The sequence below is a fragment of the Peromyscus leucopus genome, chromosome 20 (assembly GCF_004664715.2).
Source record: "Peromyscus leucopus breed LL Stock chromosome 20, UCI_PerLeu_2.1, whole genome shotgun sequence".
NCBI classification, from domain to species: Eukaryota; Metazoa; Chordata; class Mammalia; order Rodentia; family Cricetidae; genus Peromyscus; species Peromyscus leucopus.
The window spans coordinates 5,135,139-5,153,911 of NC_051080.1; the positions used below are offsets into that span (position 1 = coordinate 5,135,139).

Here is an 18,773-nt window from a genome sequence, read left to right on the forward strand (position 1 = left end):
AAACTAAAATCGCGGCTGACACTCACTAGTATCCCGGAACCATCCCATCTCACCAGCGGATCAAGTGGATTCTTAAGTTTTGGAACAGCTTGGACAGGCCAAAAATATCCCACCTCCCTTCCCAGAATATCCTATCAGCGCACCCCTCGCGATGAGCGACGGCCGACGAGGAGCCAATCAGTTCCGCTCTTTGGAAGAAACCCGCCCATGCCTTGTGTCGTCACCCGGCCTCTTAAAAGGCTCGCACCGAGCCGGGCGCTTCCGCGTAGCTGGGCGGCCGGTACTTGCGTTGAAACGTGACTGTGAGTGGCCCCGCCTTAAAGGGGAGGGGGCAGCGGGGGGACCCGAGCCCTTTAAGACCAGGCGGGCTGGGACCTGCCCCTTTAAGGGCGGGGCGTCCGACGGCTGAAAACGAGCCCCAGATTACCTTGAGTTTCCGTCACGGGCAGCGAGGAGCGGCTCCTCGGCTGGGTCCGGGTGCTTGGCGGGCGGCGGCGGCGGCGGCGGCCTCATCCCCGCTCGTCCTCCCCGGGCCCGGAGACACCCCCGCCCCAGTCATGCTGAGCAGAGTATGGAAGCAGCTGACTACGAAGTGCTATCCGTGCGAGAGCAGCTGTTCCACGACAGGGTCCGCGAGTGCATCGTGAGTGCGGGACCGGGGCGGGAAGGGGCCGGGCCGAGGTGGGAGGGGCGCGGGCGGGCCGCGTCGGGGACAGGAAGTCCTGCTGCCTGGGCTCCCAGCCCCTGGGTCCCCGAGAGGGCCTGGGGCCGGGATGGCGAACTCCGGAGTCGGGTCTGCCGGGTCCCTGAGCCGTAAACAAAGCCGCGGGGTTTCCGTTCCTCCGCTGCTCGCCCCTCCCCCCCCGCCCCCTTCTACTCCACCCCGGTGGGCGTTCCTGGCGGTGGGTCCTCCTGCGAGGAAGAGTCCGATCTTCTGGAAAAGGATGGGTTTGCTTCGGGACAAGTTGATGATGTGCGTGTTCCCCTTGAAAGTAGATGGAGGGCGATCGATCGTAGCTGGTGTTGGAGCGGAGACCCGGTCACATTGAGCAGTTAACGAGGGACCTGCTCTGGTGGCGCGGGGGAAGCAGAGTAGGGATGTCGCGGGTCCTCCTCCCACTGAGGAGGAAAGTTATCCCGTCCGAGGTGGGTTTGTCAGATAGGGAGATGGGGAAACCCCGAAGTCTCGGCGGCGCCTGTTTTCTCTCCCCTTCTGGGATGATGGTTTGTTTTCATTCGTGTTGTGTGAGTGAACCCTGGGCCTCTGGCGTGCAGCGTGCCAAACACAAGCCAACACAGTGACGCACACCCCGCAACACTTCCTGGTCATTGGTTTGGCACTCTGGAAGACTGGGTGTCCAGCTTTCTGGCCATTCAGGGGGTTCTTCTGTGAGGGGGTCCGCAGTAGTCCTGAGCACATCTAGTGGATTCTTACTCCTTCGGGGTAGCCCGTAATTGCAGCTGAACCTTCCAAGGCACAGTGGTATACTGCTCCAGGATAGCAACATCCAGTGGAACCTAAGGAAACATATTTTCCTTGGATCATCTCTCTGTCGGCTGTTTCTCCCACAGAGCTCTGCACGTATTAAATGAAAAGAGAAGGGGCTGGAGGAATGAAAAGAAGTCTTACTAAATTGAGGGGAGACACAGATGGAGTCATCCTTCATTTTTCTCAGGCTGAGCTTTAGGCTACCCCTAGGCATGCTTAGATTGAAGAGAAGGTAGAGGGAAACAGGATATACCTAGGTCTCCCTTATCAGTGAGGGCTGGAAAGTACAAGTGTATGGCCTGTGAGTTGTAAGAATCAAGTAGCATCCCTGGTGTGTTCCTTGGTAGAGAGGTACTCATTGGGACATATCACGGAGGCACATCTAGGCCTTGAGATGCTGTATAGGGGCTGACAACCTGGAGGGATGAGCCCTCAGAAACTGCTCGTATGTTGCTGCCTTCTAAAGCATTGGCTTAGGACATCGGCACCAGCCAAGGGCAGCTGAAGGTTTCTGCTACCTCCTCCACATGGCTCCCATCTAGAAGTTAGAGAACCTAGGCCAGGTGGAGGTGGTGGTGGTGCACGCCTTTAATCCCAGCACTCAGGAGGCAGAGGCAGGGCTGATCTCTGAGTTCGAGGCCAGCCTGATTTACAGAGTGAGTTCCAGGACAGCCAGGGCTACACAGAGGAACCCGGGAGGGAAGGAGAGAGAGAGGAGAGAGAGAGAGAGAGAGACAGCACCAGCCTTTCCTCTATCTACTGGGATTGGGTGGAACCCCACGCCTGACCTTTTGAGCTCTTCTACCTCCTTGGCTATTACGCAAGTTCAGGGAGGAATAAGGCAGAGCACTTGGCTGTAAAAATGCAGTTACAATCTTTGTGGGCTTCCCTAAGTCAAAAGCTCCAGCTCTGTTCTAGGTACAGGACTTCCTTGGTTCTTTTCTCCTTGTCACTGTACAGATTTCCTATAGGGTCAGTTCCTCTTGGGGACTAGAAGACACATGAGGCTGATCTTGATCTTGTCTTTGCCTACCTCAGCTGCAATGACTTTTTTTTTTTTTTTTTTTTTTTTTTTGCATTCTCCAACTTTGAGGTAGTGTAGAGATGTAACCCACGCACTAATTATCTGTCCTGTCAATTGGAGGTCTAACCACTCAGGGCCGTGGGTAGGTCCTAAGAGACCTGGCCCTGAAGTTGGATGTCACTTGTGGTAGGGTCTGAGGACTGACTACTTTAAAGTGGCAGATAACCAGCTCTGGAAATGTTGGGCCTGACATCTCAGGCTAAATGATAATTAAATGGGCTCTGGTTTAGCACAGAGCAGACCTGATGTTTCAGGCCCTGAGGAAACAGAAGTTCTGATGTGCTCTAGAGATGCGATTCTCACATAGTAGTTCACGGAGTATCCTCTCCCTTGAGGCCATACCAAGACAATGCACACACCTCTCCTCAAGCCTGTTACTTTCCCAGATAGTCTCAAAGTATAGTCAGTCTCTCTTGTTCTATGGCCTGATTTAGGGTATGGGGTGTGCATGAGTATATGCATTTCTAGGAGTGTCTCTGTTCGCCTCTAAAGATATGGTTGAAGCTTGTAGCTCCAGCAGAGTACTGGGGCTGGGTTGGCACTGTTTCCCCAGGGACTTGGGACATCCTCTGTTTGGTTCTTATCTAGAAGGAAGGCATCTGTGAGAATTGTAGAATCCCCGGATGTATGTATGTATCCCTTGGGGCTGTGGAATGTGCTGGAAACTATAGAAGTTCTCATTCCAGGTTGTCTTTTGCCACAGATCTCGATACTTCTGTTTGCGACACTCTACATCCTCTGCCATGTCTTCCTGACCCGCTTCAAGAAGCCCGCTGAATTCACCACAGGTGCTTTTGACTTCCCTACCTTCAGCCAGAGTGCCAGTTGCCATGGAGCTAGCCTCAGAGGAGGGGTGACGGTGCCTGTGGGGACAGGAGAGGTGGCTGGGCTGGAAGCTTGGCTGCCTCGGCCCGTCCTTCCATGGGCAGAGCTAAGGTGGCCTAGATGGAAATAGCTTTCGTTTCTTTCTTGTTACTTAATTACTTTATTTCTATATATTTTAAGTTAGAGTACAAAATAATGTTGTATTTTGTTTTATAGACATATCTCATGTAGTCCTGGCTGGCCTCAAACTCTTTATGTAGCTAAGGGTGACTTTGAACTCCTGTCTCTACCTCCCAAATGCTGGGCTTCATGGTGTATTGGTGTGTGCTACCACATCCCTATCCATGTAGCTTTTCTTTCTCTCTTTCTCTCTCTCCTTCCCTCCCTCTCCCTTCTTTTCTTTCCTTCCCTCTTCCTTCCTTCCTGTCTTTCCTTTCGAGGCAGGGATTCTCTAGGTAGCTCTGGCCCTCCTGGAACTCGCTTTGTAGACCAGGCTGGCCTTGAACTCAAGAGATCCACCTGCCTCTGCCTCCCAAGTTCTAGGATTAAAGACGTGCGCCACCACTGGCCGGCATCCATGTAGCTTTTCTAATCCTCAGTTTCACCCTACAAAATGGGCATAATTAAGTCCACCTAGTACTTTGTCACTGGGAGGACCAAATGAGAGCCGTTTGTGACCCTGAAGTGGGCAGCCGCCGGCTGAGTGTCAGGGGCACTTGTTTTGTGCCATCTTCTTTCCTAGTGCTTTCCCACTGCACCTGGCACCTCCCGAGGGTTGGCAACGTTCATCTTTCTCTTTGTGGAGAGGCTGAGTTTTCTCCGAGTGTGGCTTTGGGTCCCATAGATCTCAGTGGGGCTGGAGAAACACACTCAGCATGTTGTCTCCAGTGGTGCTGCCCCTCGGGGACTTTTCTCTGTGAATCCCCTCTTCCCCTCACCCAGCCCCTGATGTGAACAACCTCACAGACTGCAGTCTGAGCCTCTCTAAAGAGGAACCTGTGGTGACAGTGAGGGTGGGGAGGAGGGAGAGGAGGAGGGAGGGGAGGAGGGAGAGGAGGAGGGAGAAGAGGAGGGGACTTTGGGGCTTATATTCTGTGTACCTAGGACCACTGATGATTAAACTGCCGCCTTGGTTGGAGAACAGGGTGAGGTTTATAATGTAAGATCTCCCAGAGCCTCTTCTTCAGCACTGTCATCAATGGTGGGGACAGGGGACACGTTACGATGCATCTGACTCCCAGAACTGCCCGCTGCTGTCCTGCTGAGCCCCTTCCTGTCTGTCTCTTGCAGTGGATGATGAAGATGCCACCGTTAACAAGATCGCGTGAGTGTCACTCCCTCAACCCCCGAGTCCAGTGACTTAACCGCTGGGATCTAGAAAGTCCTCTAGGGCAGCGGGAGAAGGAGCTGTCATCCGTCCAAGAGAGAAAGAGTTCCTACTGCCACCCTGTCTCTGACTTCTTCCGGCATTGCCTTATGCTGGGGATGCTCAGAAAAGCTGCTGTTCCTGTCTCCCTGGTTGGGCCAGGAGCTTCATGATCAGGATGTTGGCTGGGACCTGCCTGAGTCACCAAGAAATGGCTTCAGCTTTGCCTCACTTCCCAGCAGTCAATGTGGGTGGGGAATAGAAGGGGGAGACAGGCTAAGGAAACAGGACAGGGTTTGGTGAAGATCACAAACCCCTGAGGGATCAGGGAAACCCTGTCTCAAACGCCCACTTTCCCAAAACACACACACACACACACACACACACACACACACACACACACACACACACACCCTGAGGGCAAAAAATGCTTGGTTCTTAGAGGAAGACCCTTATTATGGACATTTTTTAAAATCTTATTTGTATTTATTTTATATGCATTGGTGTTTTGCCATGGGTGTGGAGTCCCCTGGAACTGTCACAGCTGTGAGCTGCCGTGTGGTTGCTGGGAATTAACCACTGAGCCATGTCTCCAGCCTCCTATGGACAGTTGTTATTCACTAGCAGCACATACAGAGGAAATGTGGAGACGCCCCTCTGCCTTGACAGACTAGAAGGCAGCACTCTCCTTTTGAATTTGTTTCCGGCTGGTGTAGCCCATGGCACAGGCCTTGCTTGTGAAGTTGGGTTTTAGCTTGTCTTTATCCTCTGCACTAATGCCTTCTTAAAGGGCATCGCCATATGGAGTGACTGAGCTCTTAGCCGTAGGGAAAGAGGCAAGCTCAGAAATCTGTATCCCTAAGCAGAGGAGGGGCCAGCCCCTGGCTCTGTTAGCATTCCTGGCATGCCCTGTGGGCTCGTATGGGAAGATCACATTCCCAGGATAGCCTAAACAAGTGACATGGCCGGTGATCAGGTGCCCATGGATGCCTGAGTTGGCATCCATCCCAGGTGCCGAGGCTGCCCTGGAGGTGAGGACTAGGGTGGGATAGCAGTGGGCAGAGCCCAGCTGGATAGCTCCTTCCCATTGCTCTGGCTGGTTCTAGAAGCCATGGATGGCCTTGGGGGAAATGGGCCTTCTAGGGCAGCAGGGCGGTGAGTGCTGGGCCGACCCGTCCTCTTCCCTTCTTAGGCTGGAGCTGTGCACCTTTACCCTGGCAGTCGCCCTGGGGGCCGTCTTACTCTTACCCTTCTCCATCATCAGCAATGAGGTGCTGCTCTCATTGCCACGGAACTACTATATCCAGTGGCTCAACGGCTCCCTCATCCACGGTACGTGGCCCTGGACTGGAGCTGGGGCAGGAAGTAGGGCAGGTGATCAGGCAGACCCAGGCAGCCGTGGGCTAATCAGTCATGGCGCCCACCTCCACTGTCCCCTTAATGACCAACTCTGCTTTTCCTTTTTGGCTCTAGGTCTTTGGAACCTCGTTTTTCTCTTCTCCAACCTGTCCCTCATCTTCCTTATGCCCTTTGCATATTTCTTCACAGAGTCTGAGGGCTTCGCTGGCTCCAGAAAGGTAATGTGGGACTATTAGTCAACTCAGGCCAGAAACAGAACTCTGGCCTAGGGAGTTGACACAGGAGATAATTTGCAGACTTCAGTCAGAGTTAAGGGATGGAACAGGGAGTCTGAGGCTGTAGCAACATGAGAAGTCATTGTCACCCCAGCCTACAGGGCATTTCTAGAACTGTTGGCAGGTAAAATTGAGAATATGAGCTCATTTAGCAGAAAAGTTACTGTCTTACTGTCGTAGCTGCTGCTGGAAGCCATTATGCCACAGGTGAGAGAAAGCGTAGGAAACCCCAGACTTGTTCCACTGCCTTCCACTTCCCTGCTGATCCTTGCGTTGGGCAGGCCGAACCAGAAGTCAGAGCAGAGAGCCTGTGTGATGCAGATGTCAGGGATCATCTCCTCAGAACACACGAGGAGACTGAATGATTTGAGGATGGGTTTACAAGTGGATCCCCAGGATATGGAATGAACCCAGACTGGGGAGTAGGAGGGCAGAGTGATTCAGAATTAGAAGAGAGAAACAGCCCCTCCTGCCCGCTGAATCCAGACCTCCTTGGTCTCCCACGCCCAACCACAGCTCTAATGTCTCCTTCCTTCTGTGAAGTTGACCCCCTCTCCTCTGCTTTCCCCATTTCTTCCTTCTGTAGGGTGTCCTGGGCCGGGTCTACGAGACAGTGGTGATGCTGATACTTCTCACTCTGCTTGTCCTGGGCATGGTGTGGGTGGCATCCGCCATTGTAGATAATGACAAGGCCAGCAGGGAATCACTCTATGGTGAGAGTTCAATTTTCTGTCACGGATCTAAAGGAGGAACAGTTTTGGCTCATGGGTTCAGAGGTTTCGATCTGTGGTCATTCGGCTCTGGTTTATGGGCTGTGTCCTTCCACCTCCTCTTCAGAGCTTGTAATCTGAGCACTTGGGACTAAGGGTAACTGCCATGAGTTCATACAGTGAGTTTGCATCTTGGGATACAGAGGAAGATACTCTTTCTCTCTCACTCTCTCTTTTGGTACACAAAGAAACCTTGGCTATTTTCCAACTCACAGAGATCTGCTTGCTTCTGCCTACCAAGTGTTGGGATTAAAGGTGTTCACCACCACCGCCACCCATCTAAGATTCTGTTTGAAAAGAAGAGAAAAGAAAAGAAAAAAATCCTGGCCCTTGAATTGGCCATGTGCATTTGGTCAGCTGGTGTCCTCCTAAGTGGAGAAGACAGGCAGCGTTCCTGTAGGCTGAAGTTCCAAACTGATGGACTTTGGACACATCCAACACATAGAAATATTCCCCTGGGTCCGCTCAGTGATTTTAAAAAATAGATAATCAGCCAGGCATGGTAGCACACAGTTTTAATCCCAGCATTTAGGAGGCTGGGGCAGGTGCACCCCTGTGAGTTCCAAGCCAGCCTGGACTACATAGAAAGACCTTGTTTAAAAATAAACAAATAAATAATAGATAACCAATTGTTAACGATGAAGCCCAGGCTGGCCTTGAAATCTTTCTGCCTCGACCTCCTGATTTTGCTGGGGTTACCAGGCATGTGTACCACCATACCTGGCCTCCCACTTTAGAACTGAGAAGTTTCATCTCAGTTTCTGCCTTGCTTGACAAGGGAGAGGATCTGGCTGTACTTAGCCCTGCTCACCTGGACCCAACAGCAGCTGTGTCTTGTGTAATTCGGGGTCTCTAGTTGGCCCAGCACTCTACCGCTCACCTGGACGGGTTCTCCCCGTGTGTGTTCCTTGCCTGTAGCCTGCGGTGTTTGAATTGTGTTCTTGTCTAGACCCTGAGGCCTGTCACCTGGTACTCAGGAGGAGTAAGACACACTGACATGCCTTTCCTTGTCTTTAGACTTCTGGGAGTACTACCTCCCCTACCTCTACTCCTGTATCTCCTTCCTCGGAGTCCTCCTCCTCCTGGGTGAGTGCAGAGTCGGGGAGGCTCCAGCCGTCGGGGGTGGGGGGGGGGGGGGGAGGAGAAGGGCAGGGAAGGATCTAAGGGGTGACTGACAAGCTCTTGTCCCACAGTGTGCACTCCGCTGGGTCTCGCCCGCATGTTCTCCGTCACTGGGAAGTTGCTGGTCAAGCCTCGAGTATGTAGTGCCCCTTGCCTTTTGTACAGGGTGAATCTTGTGCATCTGAAGCCGAACCATGAAATGAACCTACAGTTGTGTTGTGCACAGCTTGCAGAGGGCCACCGCCTTGGTTGGCTTCCGTGTCCTTTGCCCCATCCTCTTGAGCCGGTCAGAACGTGAGGGATTGGAAGGGATAGGACAGAGCTGCTGGGCATGGGGTGTGAAGGAGAGTTAGAGCCAAGACTGGGGCTGCAGAGGGCTGTTGGGGTCAGAGAGCCCCTGACAGCGCCCCCTCCCCCCTGCCCTCAGCTACTAGAAGATCTGGAAGAACAGCTGAACTGTTCAGCGTTTGAGGAGGCAGCTCTGACTCGAAGAATCTGCAGTGAGTTCAAATACTCCCTGGCTTGGGTGGTGGACTGGCCTTGGCAAGCGCTGAAGGGAAGTGTGTTCTCTGCCCTCAGATCCCACCTCCTGCTGGCTGCCTTTGGACATGGAGCTGCTGCACAGACAAGTCCTGGCCCTGCAGACACAGAGGGTCCTCCTGGGTATGTGGACTGGTGCTTTGCCCCGGGAGAGCAGATCCTCGTCCCAGGTTCTTGCTAACGACCTCCCATTCCTGCACAGAAAAGCGGCGGAAAGCTTCAGCCTGGCAGCGGAACCTGGCCTACCCTCTGGCCATGCTGTGCCTGCTGCTGCTCACGGTGGGTTCACCGGCCTCGGTGGGCATGGGGAGTACGGGTCCTTGAGCATCCCAGGGAGGACGAAGGTGTGCGTGCACATGGTTGTCGTCCATTGTGGTAGATGCCTGTCAGAGTGCCTGCTTTGTGTCCCTTCCTGTGCCAAGAGCATTAATCCCCATTTTGTAGATGAAGAAACACAGCTGACTTGCCCCACATCCCACACGGTCATTGAGAAGACACACAGATTTGCCTTGGAATGAGAACAAAGGTTGAAATCTAGTGTCTCCTCTGTACTGGATTAGGACTTCAGGAATAGTTTCAGAGGAAACAGTACCTTTCTCCAGTCTGTCGTGTGTGTGTGTGTGTGTGTGTGTGTGTGTGTGTGTGTGTGTGTGGCTGGGGTTGGACCAGGCCTTGGCATGTATTCAGAGCTCTGCAGAGTTACACCCCCTGCCCCATAGGTGTGCTCTCTGGTTAGGCTTTGCAGTCCGTCCATCCAGTAATATCCTCAGAGTGCTGTGTTGCTAGCAGCAGCTCGAGGAGGTCCCTAAAGCTGCTTGGACAGTACTCTCACAAACAAAACGCAGAACTAAAGAGAATGCTCTTACCGTGGAGCTCAGAGCACGGCTGTGGGCTGGAGCAGGGGTGATGGGAGTTGGTGCCCTTGCTGTACACAGGGCCTGTCTGTGCTTATTGTGGCCATCCACATCCTGGAGCTGCTCATCGACGAGGCCGCCATGCCGCGGGGCATTCAGGTACAGGGCTCTTCTTTCCCACCACTTTTGGAGAGGACTTTATTGAGAAAGGCTAGCGAAGCTGGATATGGTGTCTTAGGCCTATTATCCTAGCACTTGGAGGCTGGAGCAGGTGGATTGCCACAAGTTTCAGGACAGAATGGGCTACATTGTGCTATAGCATAATGTCTTAAGAGGGGTGCGGGGGGATGCTGGAGAGAGAGAGAAACAGAAGCCGAGGACAGACGGGAGGCTGGGTAGAGCTGGTGGTACTCATGGTGGGAATGTCCCTAAATCATGCCACCCCACCTCCACAGGATGCCTCCCTGGGCCAGGTCTCCTTCTCCAAACTGGGATCCTTTGGTGCCATCATCCAGGTCATATTGATCTTGTATCCTTCTGGAAATTCCCATGGCTTCCATTTACCAAACCTGCCTCCCAGGACTCCAATACACTCCTTGGGAACACTGAAGAGGAGGAGGAGGAAGGGGGCGAATCTTCATCTAACTTGGGTTCAGACAAGGAAATATTTGATCTTGAGGACTGGGGAGATAACTCAGTCGGCTAAGTGCGTCTACCTGTAGTCCAGTGCTGGGAGGCAGAGACAGGAAGATCTGGTGGTTTGTTCCAGAGCCAGTCTAGGCAAACTGGTAAATTCTAGGCTTGAACTAGCCTGTCTCAGAAAATAGTAAGGTAGTAGCTGGCGAGATGGTTGAGCGAGGGCTGGGAGAGGAGTCAGCGGGGAGGGGTATTGATAGCAGCTCTTGCAAGAGCACCGAGTTCAGTTCCCAGCACCCAAATTCAGGTGGCTCGCAACCATCTGTAACTCCAGCGCCAGAGGATCTGACTCCCTCTTCTGGCCTTTGTAGGTGTCCACGCTCATATGGACATACCCCACACACACGTACACACATTAAGGAAGTGTTTTTAAAGGATGGCTCAGTAGGTAAAAGTGTCTACCCTGCAAGCCTGACAACCTGGGTTCTACCCCTGGGAACTCACAGTGGTGTGAGAGACTGACCCCTGAAAGTTGTTCTCTGTAGCACACCCTCACACACAGCAACGCAACATAACAGTAAATAAAATTAATAATGATAAGAGAAGACGCCCAGCCTTGACCTGTGGCCTCTGCATACACATGGACATCACATACCCCACAAAGAAAAATTTCGCCTTGGAAAGAGGTCTGAGGAGTCCTTTCTCTGAGACAGGCAGTTGTTACTTAGAAGCTGGCCAGTTTTTCCCTAACCCAGCGGCAACAGTTACCTGATGGTGTCTTCGGTCGTGGGTTTCTACAGTTCTCCACTTTTCCGAAGCCTGAGGCCTAGATGGCATGATACAGCTATGACACAGGTATGCTGGGGAAAGAGGAAGCCTCCTGGGTGGGTAAGCACTGGGTGTTGGCAGCCCACCCCCCACAGGTTTCTCTGTGCAGTCCTGGCCGTCCTGGAACTCACAGAGTCGGCCTGCCTCTGCCTTCTGCGTGCTGGCTGCTCTTACTGTGTTGCTGCCTCTTTGTTTTCTCTCACAGATAATCGGGAACTGCGTCTGCCTTCTGGTCCTGAGCTCCGCGCTTCCGGTCTTCTCTCGGACCCTCGGTAAGAACTGGCAGTCGGGAAGAGAACTGATTTGCTTTGTTTTCATAGCTTTAAAAATGAGGTTTGGGGGCTGGAGAGGTGGCTCGGTGGTTGAGAGCCCTGGCTGCTCTTCCATAGGACCCAAGTTCAACTTCCAGCACCCACATGGCAGCTCACAGCTGTCTGGCTGTCTGGAACTGCAGTTCCAGGGGATCTGCCACCCTCACATGGATATGCAGGAAAAACACCGATGCACATAAAATAAAAAATTAAAAAAAAAAAAAAAACAGTTTAAAAACAAAAGAGTTTTAAAGGCCAGTCTGGGCTTCATAGGGAGTTTCAAGCAAGTGTGGGCTACCCAGGGAGACCCTGTAACAGAACAGAACTTCCAAGGTCTCACTAATCATTCTGCCTCGGCCTCCAGAATGCTGGAATTATGTGATACAGCACTAAACACCATACCCAGCTGGGATTTTTTTTTTTTTAAGATTTGTTAGTTTATGTGTGAGTGTTTTGCCTGTTTGCACCTCTTTCATCATGTACCTGGGGAGGCGCCAGAAGAGGGTGAGATGCCCTAGAACACTGACCCAGGTACTCCCGCCAGGGCAGCATGTGCTCTTAACTACTGGCCATCTCTCCAGTCCCAGAATTGTTTTTTCTTGTAATATTTTGTATATGCGTTGGTGTTTTGCCTGCATGTGTGTCTGTGTAAGGGTGTTGATTTCTGGAACTGGAGTTACAGGCAGTTGTGAGCTGCCATGCAGGTGCTGGGAATTGAACCTGGGTCCTCTGGAAAAACAGCCAGTGCTCTTAACTGACGAACCAGCTCTAGCCCCGGGCTTTTTTTTTTTTTTGAGTACGTACTCAAAAAAGGTCTTCAAGGGTCAGGGTCAAAAGGGGATATCTCGGGGTAAAGGCAGTTGCTACCATCAAGCCTCTTGACTGGAGTTCAATCCCTGGAACCCACAAGAGAGGAGAGAACCCACTGTCTCCAGTTGTCTTTTACCTGTGCATGTGCATTCACACACACACACACACACACACACACACACACACACACACACATACACGCAAAAGAAAAAGTGCTTTGTAATTAATGTGCTCCCTAGTGTCCACAAAACACCCACAAAGAGCTGCTCCCTGCTGTGCAGAAGGAGAAAAGGTAGCTCCATAAAGGCCTGCACCAAGCTTTGGGTGCTTGTTTTCTGCTTTGTTTGTTGTATGTGTATGTGTGTCCCTGCACCATTTGTGTGTCTGGTTCTAGAAGAGGCTAGAAGAGGGCAGGAGCCAGTCGGTGGTGGCACACTCACACCTTTAATTCCAGAACTTGGGAGACAGAGGCAGGCGGATCTCTTAAGTTCGAGGCCGGCCTGGTCTACAGAGTGAGTTCCAGGACAGCCAGGGCTACACAGGGAAACCCTGTCTCGGAAAAAACAAACAAACAAACCTCAAGTTCTTAGTGATCCTCAGCTACATAGCACAGCCAGGCTGGAACACAGGAGACTGTCTCAGAAGAGAGAAAAAAGGGGAGGGGGTGATTGTAAGAATGCCTGGTACAAACAGGTAAATGTGTGTATTGCCTTAATTATTATAACCCATTGTTTTCTCTGTTTTAAAATTGAGGAAACTGAGGTCCAGAGCATTTAAGGAACTTGCCATGCATCACCCAGCTATGGAGAAGTGGAATTGGGATTGAAAAAAAAAAAAGGCGTGATGACAGAGTTTGCACTCTAGTCTTTCTTAGTCACTGAACTGTGCACTACTGAAAACCTAATGGCCAACTTGTAGACTCTTAGCTAGGAACCACTTGTCATCCTGGGAACTCCTAGAGATACCTGAGGCTAGAGGCAGCCCTACTGATGGAAAAGATGCGAGTCTCTGGAAGGAGGAACAGGAGCAACTTTAGCTGCTGATGCATTCAGTAGTCCTGAACTGGCCTTGGAATGGGCTTGAGAGTAGCAATTCATGCACCGCCATGCTAGCCAATGTGATGTTCGGATGTGGCCACGAGGGGGCAGCAGAAAGCTGGGCTCCTCTGAGGAGAGGGCTTAGGGGATTCCCCCTTCTCACGGATTTTGTACTTCAGGGCTGACTCGCTTTGACCTGCTGGGTGACTTCGGACGCTTCAACTGGCTGGGCAATTTCTACATCGTGTTCCTCTACAATGCAGCCTTTGCTGGCCTCACCACACTCTGTCTGGTGAAGACCTTCACCGCAGCTGTGAGGGCAGAGCTGATTCGAGCCTTTGGTAAGGGAGTGTGAATTGTGGGCTAGGGATGTTCATTCTGAACCAAGGGTGGCCCCAGCAGAGGAGAGGGTGTCTTCCCTGTTTGTATGTTACCTGTCTCACTCAGCCCTTGCATGCCCTGGCTGCTTCACCTCTGAGGAGCTGGACCTGTGTCCACTCTGTCTGTCTGCTTTCTCTTTTCTAGGGCTGGACAGACTGCCATTGCCTGTCTCTGGTTTCCCCCGGGCTTCCGGGAAGAAACAGCACCAGTGACCGACCCCTCGCTAGGGGTTGAGAAGGAGAAAACTGGACACTGCCTAGGCCTGGAGGCGAGCCAGGGTGGTTGGAATCTGAGAGGGTGGGTGGAGGAGGGAACCGAACCATCTGTACTGCTGCATAATCTGAGCCAGAGTTGGGGACCCGGCCTCCGGCCTTTTCAGACGGAGCTGTGGCCTCAGCAGAAGGTGGAGCCGGGCACTGGCTCTAGTTCCTGGTCCCAGATCCGTTTACACATCAATCTGCCTCAATCCTGTTCCAGGCCATGCCTGAAGCCATGTTTACATGATGATGTGCAATAGGGTGGGTGGGAGTGGGGGGGGGGTCTAGGCCGGGGTAGGGTCTGGAGACAGGCTGTCTGCCCTGCCTCTGGCCCAGCAGAGCCTAAGCACTGTGCTATCCTGTGGAGGGGCTTTGGACCACTGGAGAGACCAAGGGTGCAGGGAGGAAGAGCCGCACCCATCAGCAATAAAGTTGATCCCAGGGTTCTCTTGGTTTTTTGTAAAGAGCCTGTCTCTGTGTCTGTAACACCTGTCCCGCTGGTCCTGAGTCTGCCGAGGACAAGCCTTCCCTTCCCTCTCTGCTTCCAGTGCAGAGAGACGCTGTTCTTCCTTGGTTCACTTCAAGCTGACTGGTCTCAGCTGGTGTGTCGACCCACACCTCTAATCCCAGCGCTCAGGAGTGAAGGGGTCTCTATTTTTTAATTGCAAGTTCCAGACCAGCCAAGGTTACATGGTGAGACCTCGTTTTTTTTTTTTTGTTTGTTTGTTTTGTTTGTTTTTTTAAACAAACAAACAATCTTGGCTAGTCTCCTGGATGCACTCTACTACTTGGGGCTTTGTTTCTATACCTTGGAAATTGGGGTACTGTGGCATATGGATCCCATCCTCTGTCCACCTACACCTTCAGCCCTGACCTCCCATACTTAACAATTGTAGAGTAAAAGTGATTGGCTGGCGGTTTTTATTCCTCCCTTAGAGAAGAACCTGACTTCATTTTTGTAAAGACTATCAATTCCTTGATGTCCTCAAGGACAAACCTTCTGCAGACATCTACAGATTATGCATTGCAGAGCTTCAAAGGCAGCCATTTCCCCATAGTTATTTGTAATTACTGTTTTTTGTTTGTTTTGTTTGCGACAGAGTCCCTATGTAGCCCCTGGCTGCCTGGAACTCACTGTGTAGATCAGGCTGGCCTTGAACTCATAAAGATCCACCTGTTCCTGCCTGTTTAGTGCTGGGATTAAAGGCGTATACTACCCTACCATATCTGGCCCTAGAATTTTAAAAATTCTATTGTTGGGATCAGGAATATCATGGTGTGTGTGGACTTCATAGGATAACTTGAGTCCGTTCTCCCAGTCTGTGGATCCTGGGGGATCAAAATCAACAAATGCCTCTGTCTGCTGGGCTGGCCCTCCTGTCCTGACCTTTCCAGCCCTGGGGGAGGTGTCAAACCCAGGCCCTCACACTTGCTAGGCACTTGGCTCTACCCTTGAGCTACATGGCCATCACCATGATCATCTCCCTTTAGATGGAAGTCAGAGGTCAGAAGGGTTTTTTCAGCTTTTTCTCCTAGTTCATAGAAAGTCACTGAGTGCTAGCCTTGGAACTGGGTGGAGGGAGGGTGAACGTGGAATACGGAAGTGTAGATTCCACAAATACTTGCCAAGTACAGTGCTTTAAGCTAGACGGCCTTGGAATACCCGATAAACAAGCCTGGGCTGAAGAGTTGCTTTGTCTAAAGGGTGCCAGTATTCTAATACTTGTAGTGCTGTGGCAGTGAATCAGGGCCCTACAAGGGGACGTAGGTCACAGTGTCAGGACATCAAGGAAGGTTTTTTGTTTTTAACTTTGTAATGTTTATTGTGCACATGGGCACATGGGCACACATGGTGTTAAGTGTAGAGATCAGAGGACAGCTCGCTTTGGTTCTCCTGCCACGCGAGTTTGGGTTGGAAGCAGGTCTGGTGACAAGTGCTTTACATACTGAGCCATCTTCCCAGCCCTGTTTGGTTTTGAGGTCTCATTATGTAGCCCAGGCTGGCCTCCAAATCTCGGAGGTCTACCTGCTGCCGCCTCCTGAGTGCTGGGATTAAAGTTGTGCAACACCATGCTGAGCCCCTTAAAAAAAAAATAAAACGAAATAAACTTTGGCCAGGTATACTGGCGCACACCTTTAATCTCAGCGTGTGGGAGGCAGAGGTAGGTAGATCTCTGAGTTCAAGGCCAACCTAGTCTACATAGCAAGTTCCAGGACAGTCAGGGATACACAGACTCTATCTTAGAATTTTTGTTTTTCGAGACAGGGTTTCTCTGTGTAATAGCTTTGGCTGTCCTAGAACTCACTCTGTAGACAAGGATAGCCTAGAACTCACGGAGATCTGTCTGTCTCTGCTTCTCAAGTGCTCAGATTAAAGGTGTGTGCCACCACTGCCACAGGGCTTCAATTTTTTTTTTTTTTTTTTTTTAATTTTAAGATTTGCTTTTAGCCTGGTATTAGTGGTACACGCCTTTGGTCCCAGCACTCGAGAGGCAGAGACAGGCAAATCTGTGAATTCAAGGCCAACCTGGAACTATAGAGTGAGTTCCAGAACAGCCAAGGCTACACAGAGAAACCCTGCCTCAAAAAACCAAAATAAATAAAATTATTTGTTTTTAGCTTTCATGTATGAATGTCTGTGTGCATGCATGTGTTTGTACTGTGTGCATGCCTGGTGCCTCCAGAAGAGGGTCCAAAAGAGGGCATCATATTCTCTGGTACTGGAATTACAGGAAGTTGTGGGTCACCAAGGGGATGCTAAGAGCCAACACAGGCCTTCTGCAGTAACAGCAAGTGCTCTTAACGGCTCTCGGCCATCTTTCCAGCACAAAAGCTTTTATTATTTATTCGTGTGTGTGTGTGTGTGTGTACACGTGTCCATGGAGGCCAGAGAAGGAGGGTGTTGGATGCCCTGGAGCTGGAGTTACAGTCACTTATGAGCTAGGAGATAACTTGCATCTTCAGTGAGAGCAGGAAGCAGTCTTACATGCTGGACCATCTCTCCAATTACCCGAGTTTAAATTTTTTTTTTTTTGTTTTTTGTTTTTGGAGACAGGGTTTCTTTGTGTAGCTTTGTGCCTTTCCTGGAACTCGCTCTGTAGTCCAGGCTGGCCTTGAACTCAGAGATCTACCTGCTCTGCCTCCCGAGTGCTGGGATTAAAGGCATGCGCCACCACTGCCTGGCTCGAGTTTAAATTTTTAATTGACTTTAAAATGTTTTATTTAGGTTTTGTTTTGATTTTATGCCTATGAGTGTTTTGCCTGGATGTATGTCTGTGCACCACATGAGTTCAGTGCCCCGAGGAGGCCAGAAGAAGGTGTTGAATCCCCTGGTATTGGAGATACGGACCACTGATCAGCTGCCAAGTGGGTGCTGGGAGTAAAACCTTGGTCCTTTGGAGAAGCAGGTGACCCATCTCTCCACCTTTAATTGCCTTCCAGAAGCAAACAGAGTTTGTTATTGTCCTGGTTGGTTTTGTCAACTTGAAACAAATCTAGACATACCTGGGAAAAGAATCTCACTTGAGAATCCCCTCCATAAGATTGGCCTGTAGGCAACTCTGTGGACCATTTTCTTTAACAATTGATGCAGAAGGGCTCAGCCCACTGGGCAGTGCTACCCCAGGCAGGTAGTCCTGGGTTGCATGAGGAAACAGTAAAACAAGCCTGCACTCCTCCATCGCCTCTGCTTTGGGTCCTTCCTCCAGGTTCCCCCCTTGAGGCTTCTGCTTTGGATTTTTGTTGTTTTTATTTTATGTATGTGAGTGTTTTGCCTCCATGTGTGTATGTTTACCGTGCATGTGCCTGGTTCCCCCGGGGAGGTCAGAAGGTGTCAGATCCCCTAAAACGGGGGTTATGGATGGTTGGGAGCTGGGAGCAGAACCTGGGTCCTTTAGGAGAGCAGCCAGTGCTCTTAACTGCTGAGCCGTCTCTCCAGGCCCCTTAAGTTCTTGTCCTGACTTCTCTTCATGATGGACTGGGACTGGGACTTGTAAGCTGAAATCCTTTCCTCCCCACGTGGGTTCTGGTCTTTGTGTTTATCACTGCAGCAGGAACTCTTAGTACAGCGATGTAGCTGAGGATAATGAACCCTGATCCACCTGCATGTGCTACCTCGTGTCCCCCACTACACTGCTCATGGAGGAACTGATTAAATGATAGGAGTTGGTGGTAACTGTCTCTGAGATGAGGCCTGGGAGATAGGAAATAGATCCCTGGTCCACAGGGAGGATAGAGAGCATGGAAGGTAAAGAGAACTGGTCCCCATCCTCTTAGAGACAGGATTTTGGGGGCTTGCTGCCTTTCAGCAGCTTCCCAATGACAAATTACTTATTCAAAATGCATTGTGCAGGATGAAGTACATGCTTGTAATCCCAACACTCAGGATGTCAGGGCCATCTTGGTTGGTTGGTTGTTTTTTTTTTTTTGTTTTGTTTTTTTTTTTTCTTTTTTTTCCGAGACAGGGTTTCTCTGTGTAGCTTTGTGCCTTTCCTGGGACTCACTTGGTAGCCCAGGCTGGCCTCGAACTCACAGAGATCCGCCTGCCTCTGCCTCCCGAGTGCTGGGATTAAAGGCGTGCGCCACCACCGCCCGGCTGTTGGTTGGTTTTTTGAGACAGGGTTTCTCTGCATAACAGCCCTGGCTGTCCTGGAACCTGCTCTGTAGACCAGGCTGGCCTCAAACTCTGCCTCCAGGGTTAAAGATGTGAGCTAGCACCGCCGGGCCTTGGGCCATCCATCTTAACACAGCAAATTTGAAGCCGGCTAGGTTACATGTGACTGTCTCAAGTGAAAAAGAGAAATACGGATAAGTCTAGATAGAGATAAGTG

The 18,773-nt window shown here is 51.2% G+C and overlaps 1 protein-coding gene across 2 annotated transcripts; it reads left to right on the top strand.

Annotated features, from left to right (window-relative positions):
• Window positions 1-267: 267 nt before the first annotated feature.
• Window positions 268-14,410, top strand: Lmbr1l (limb development membrane protein 1 like). 2 transcript variants are annotated; one of them, XM_028891913.2, is made up of 17 exons: window positions 268-643; window positions 3,277-3,361; window positions 4,689-4,722; window positions 5,957-6,096; window positions 6,238-6,341; window positions 6,985-7,111; window positions 8,186-8,254; window positions 8,362-8,426; window positions 8,718-8,790; window positions 8,870-8,953; window positions 9,033-9,109; window positions 9,766-9,843; window positions 10,140-10,213; window positions 11,085-11,175; window positions 11,354-11,420; window positions 13,486-13,647; window positions 13,832-14,410. In XM_028891913.2, exons 1-17 carry the CDS (start codon window positions 572-574, stop codon window positions 13,897-13,899), a joined length of 1,470 nt encoding a protein of 489 aa, XP_028747746.1. In that variant the 5' UTR covers window positions 268-571; the 3' UTR covers window positions 13,900-14,410. The 2 variants fall into 2 exon arrangements, with proteins under 2 accessions (XP_028747746.1, XP_037053281.1); XM_037197386.1 differs by lacking the exon at window positions 268-643 and adding an exon at window positions 872-973.
• Window positions 14,411-18,773: the final 4,363 nt, after the last annotated feature.

Bases quoted from the DNA above. Each gene is read 5' to 3' on its own strand.
- Lmbr1l (XM_028891913.2), top strand. From the start codon at position 572: ATGGAAGCAGCTGACTACGAAGTGCTATCCGTGCGAGAGCAGCTGTTC. The intron at 6,342-6,984 runs GTAATGTGGGAC...TTCCTTCTGTAG, and splicing joins GCTTCGCTGGCTCCAGAAAG to GGTGTCCTGGGCCGGGTCTA. The intron at 13,648-13,831 runs GTAAGGGAGTGT...TCTCTTTTCTAG, and splicing joins AGAGCTGATTCGAGCCTTTG to GGCTGGACAGACTGCCATTG.